Raw genomic sequence first — 3263 nt, 5'->3', positions numbered from 1 at the left:
ATTTTTCATGCAGGTGCAGGGTCTGCTTTTTGGGTCAACAAGCATCATCTAACACAATCAAACACAGCCCAACTAGGCATTTTTCATGTCCGCATTTATTGTATCTTGCCATCTTTGCTTTGGCTTTTCAAATGGACCACTTTATTTTAAAGTGGAAGGCAATGCAAGCAACAATGTGGGGTGCTGCTTGTAGAACATGGCTATACGTACCACTGTAGGTGTTTCTCCCTCATTTTCTATGATATTGGCATGGTGCCCATTGACTTCTGAACTGTGGCATTGCTGACATGGTCAAGGAGAGAAATGTCTTAAAAACCAAAGAAGCACATATATTTCCATGGTGTGTAAAGTACGCTCAATGGATTTGGTGTCTGGCCAGCATATAGCGTTGCTGGGCACATCATTGTTTTATAAACCTTCGATTTTAGATAGATTGGCATGTATCAATCACAGGTCATACCCATTATCTCCTTCTACTGTAACCATACTTTTCTACTAATGAGCTTCAGGAATCATAGACTTTTTATTAGCTTTATTTATTAGCCTTTCAGATTTATTGGTAATTAAGAACAGAAAATTCCAACAGTTTCTACTGGGCTTCTAATAAAATGGTCTAACACAGAGAGGTCAAACTCAAGGCCCACAGGCCGGATTTGGCCTGTGGGGTGATTAGATCTGGCCCACAGGGCCGCCCTAGAAACAGCAAAGGACCAGCCTGTGGTGCCTCTGCTAGTGAAAATGGAGCTTGGGAAAGCTGTGTGAGCGTTCGGGCCACCACAGGTGCCCCCGACACGAGTGATGTTGAGCTGGCCACACCCTCCATAGCCACGCCCCCCCAGCCCCCCCATGGTCAAACACAACACTGATTCATTCAGATGCCCTCAACGAAAAGGAGTTTGACACCCCTGACTAACACTTCACTTCTAAAAGTGAAGATATCGCTGAGCAGCATTCTTATTTTTAGATGCCGCATTATTTCTTTTTTTAAAAAAAAATGTTTACACACCAATGTTTCTTTGAGGTATTGCCACAAACAATTCTATAAATCAATGTAAACAAAATAAACAAAAATCATCAGCAAAAGTTCTATCAGAAGGTAAAAGTCCACCATGGAATAAAAAAAACAAATAGCTTAAAGTTATTTAATTAGAAGGAATGATTCTTACTCATCTTTTTAATGAAGGACACAGCCTCAGCCCCCGGGGTTTAAAAAAAAAAAATCCCACTTGATGAATCCCAGCTACCTTGTTTGTAATTGCGCAATAAGGTTTGTGCAGTCAATATAATGTGTCATTCTAAAGCATCATTTTCTGCCTTTGACAAATCAGCCAAGTTCTAACTCTCTGAGTCATGTTACTGTTGATTTTATGGAGCAGGAGTAAAGTATATATAGAGGAACGCTTACGTTACATCCACAGATCCACTTCCAGCAGCTGAAAAGTTTTGTGACTTCCCATTTGGAACACAGACGTGAAGCTGAAAATGAATTTGCTGCTGACACTCGCACTATTTGGAACGCTTGCTTGGGCTTTGCCCATAGGTCAGGAAACTGAGAGAATTTCAAAAAAGGACAGAGAACTTGCTGAGGTAACGGTGGTTAGTAGTTCATAAATAAGGTTGGAGAACCTCTGGTCCTCCAGCTGTTGCTCAGTTATACCTCTTAGTAATTCAAACCTCTATGACTAAGGGTGAGAAGTGTTGGGAATTTTAATTGAGCAACATCTGGAAAATCTCATATTCTATACCAGTGTATGATTATAAGCTTAGAACATCTGTATTCTGACTAGCTTCTCTGTAGCTTGATGTCTATGTTGGATAGACTGATGTTTCTTACTTGATGGTTATGCTATCTAGGCATTATGAATTGTCCTTCTTGTCATCTAAAGATAACAGATTGGAGAATTTTGCAGTTTATAATTATTGTTATTGCTTACAACAAAGGTTCAGGTCATTCTGAAATAGGAAAACGGCACACAAGGAAAAAAAATCTAATCAATTTAATTCTATTTCAGAAATACATACAGCATTATTATCCTGAATCAGATTCAACACCTGTGATAAAAAGCAAAGCCAAGAATGGCATTGCTCCAGAAAAAATACGGCAGATGCAGGATTTCTTGGGGTTGAAAGTGACTGGCAAATTGGATGTGAGCACTTTGGATGCTATTAAAAAACCCAGGTGTGGCATTGCTGACGTAGGAGAATACAACATTTTTCCTGGTTCACCTAAATGGGCAAAGAAAGAACTGACATACAGGTAAGAAGTGAAAGACTTTTCTTGAATTTAAAATGCCACTTGAAGAGCATTAAGACAACAGAGAGTTTTATAGTATCTTAGACACTATAAGAGTTAACACGGCAGCTTTTGTATATTACAGCTCCTGGCTTTTTAGCAAGAATAGAATTCTATTGAAGAATACAGATAGATGTAAAATATTATTAGTGAATAAGCCCAATACTTGACAGCAAATGAAGATGGCATAAAATCCCACCATTTTTAACTTTTCTACTCTACTGCCAAGTTCAGATAAAATTATTTAGGAAACAAAAAATAAAAGTAGAAGAGAAATACCATTCCCCCCCCCAAATAAGACCCTGTCTTATATTTTTTAACCCCGATATAAGCACTTGGCCTTATTTTCGGGGAGGTCTCATTATTTTGGGGCAGATGGAACAAGATGGGGCTCCTCTTGTCATCTTACCTGATTTCCAGCTCTGCGTTTAAATATTTTTGGGTAGGGCTTATTTTTGGGGGACATGCGTTTTTTAGCACATGCGTTCAAAAGCCCAATTGGGCTCAGGGGATGTCTTATTTTCAGGGAAACCGGGTAGAATGAAATACCTCGGAAGGTCCGTGGATGGCAGGTTACAACCCCAAGCAAGGTCACTTCCCACTTTATCCTACTGCTTGAAGTCTTATTTGCAAGCCTCTTCATACCATGATTATGTGATCCTTCAAGATTTATTGGTCATATTAGTAATGGTTTTTCCTGCAGGATGGCTAGTTCACCGTATTTGATCTTCTTCTGTAAATCCATACTAGAGGTACTTGAATATGTTTTATAGCACATTCAGTGGTGGGTTCCTCCTGATTCGGCCCGGTTCGGCCGAGCCAGTATCGGAGACGATATGATGTCACTGAACTGGTTCTCTTTGTTCGGGAGCTGGGCCCTCCCGCCCTGCCCGCGTTATTCTTATCTTTTATTTGGCCCTGCCCCCAATCTATTTGCTGACTCCCAAGGCCCAGCTGATCGACTAGAAGG

General features: G+C 40.2%; 1 protein-coding gene across 1 annotated transcript in view; it reads left to right on the top strand.

The window, feature by feature from the left end:
• Nucleotides 1-1416: 1416 nt before the first annotated feature.
• The window catches only part of LOC117664152 (stromelysin-1-like), a 10258-nt gene continuing 8411 nt past the window's right edge, over nucleotides 1417-3263 (top strand). The window contains exons 1-2 of the mRNA XM_034414980.3: nucleotides 1417-1587; nucleotides 2013-2257. Of these exons, the coding sequence (XP_034270871.2) occupies nucleotides 1483-1587; nucleotides 2013-2257 (350 nt within the window). The 5' untranslated portion in view covers nucleotides 1417-1482. The remainder of the gene's footprint in view (nucleotides 1588-2012; nucleotides 2258-3263) is intronic.

Source organism: Pantherophis guttatus, chromosome 5 (genome assembly GCF_059756535.1).
Source record: "Pantherophis guttatus breed Tessera chromosome 5, ASM5975653v1, whole genome shotgun sequence".
NCBI lineage: Eukaryota > Metazoa > Chordata > Lepidosauria > Squamata > Colubridae > Pantherophis > Pantherophis guttatus.
Note: the sequence above shows the minus strand (reverse complement) of the source record. Positions and strands in the feature narration are given on the sequence as shown.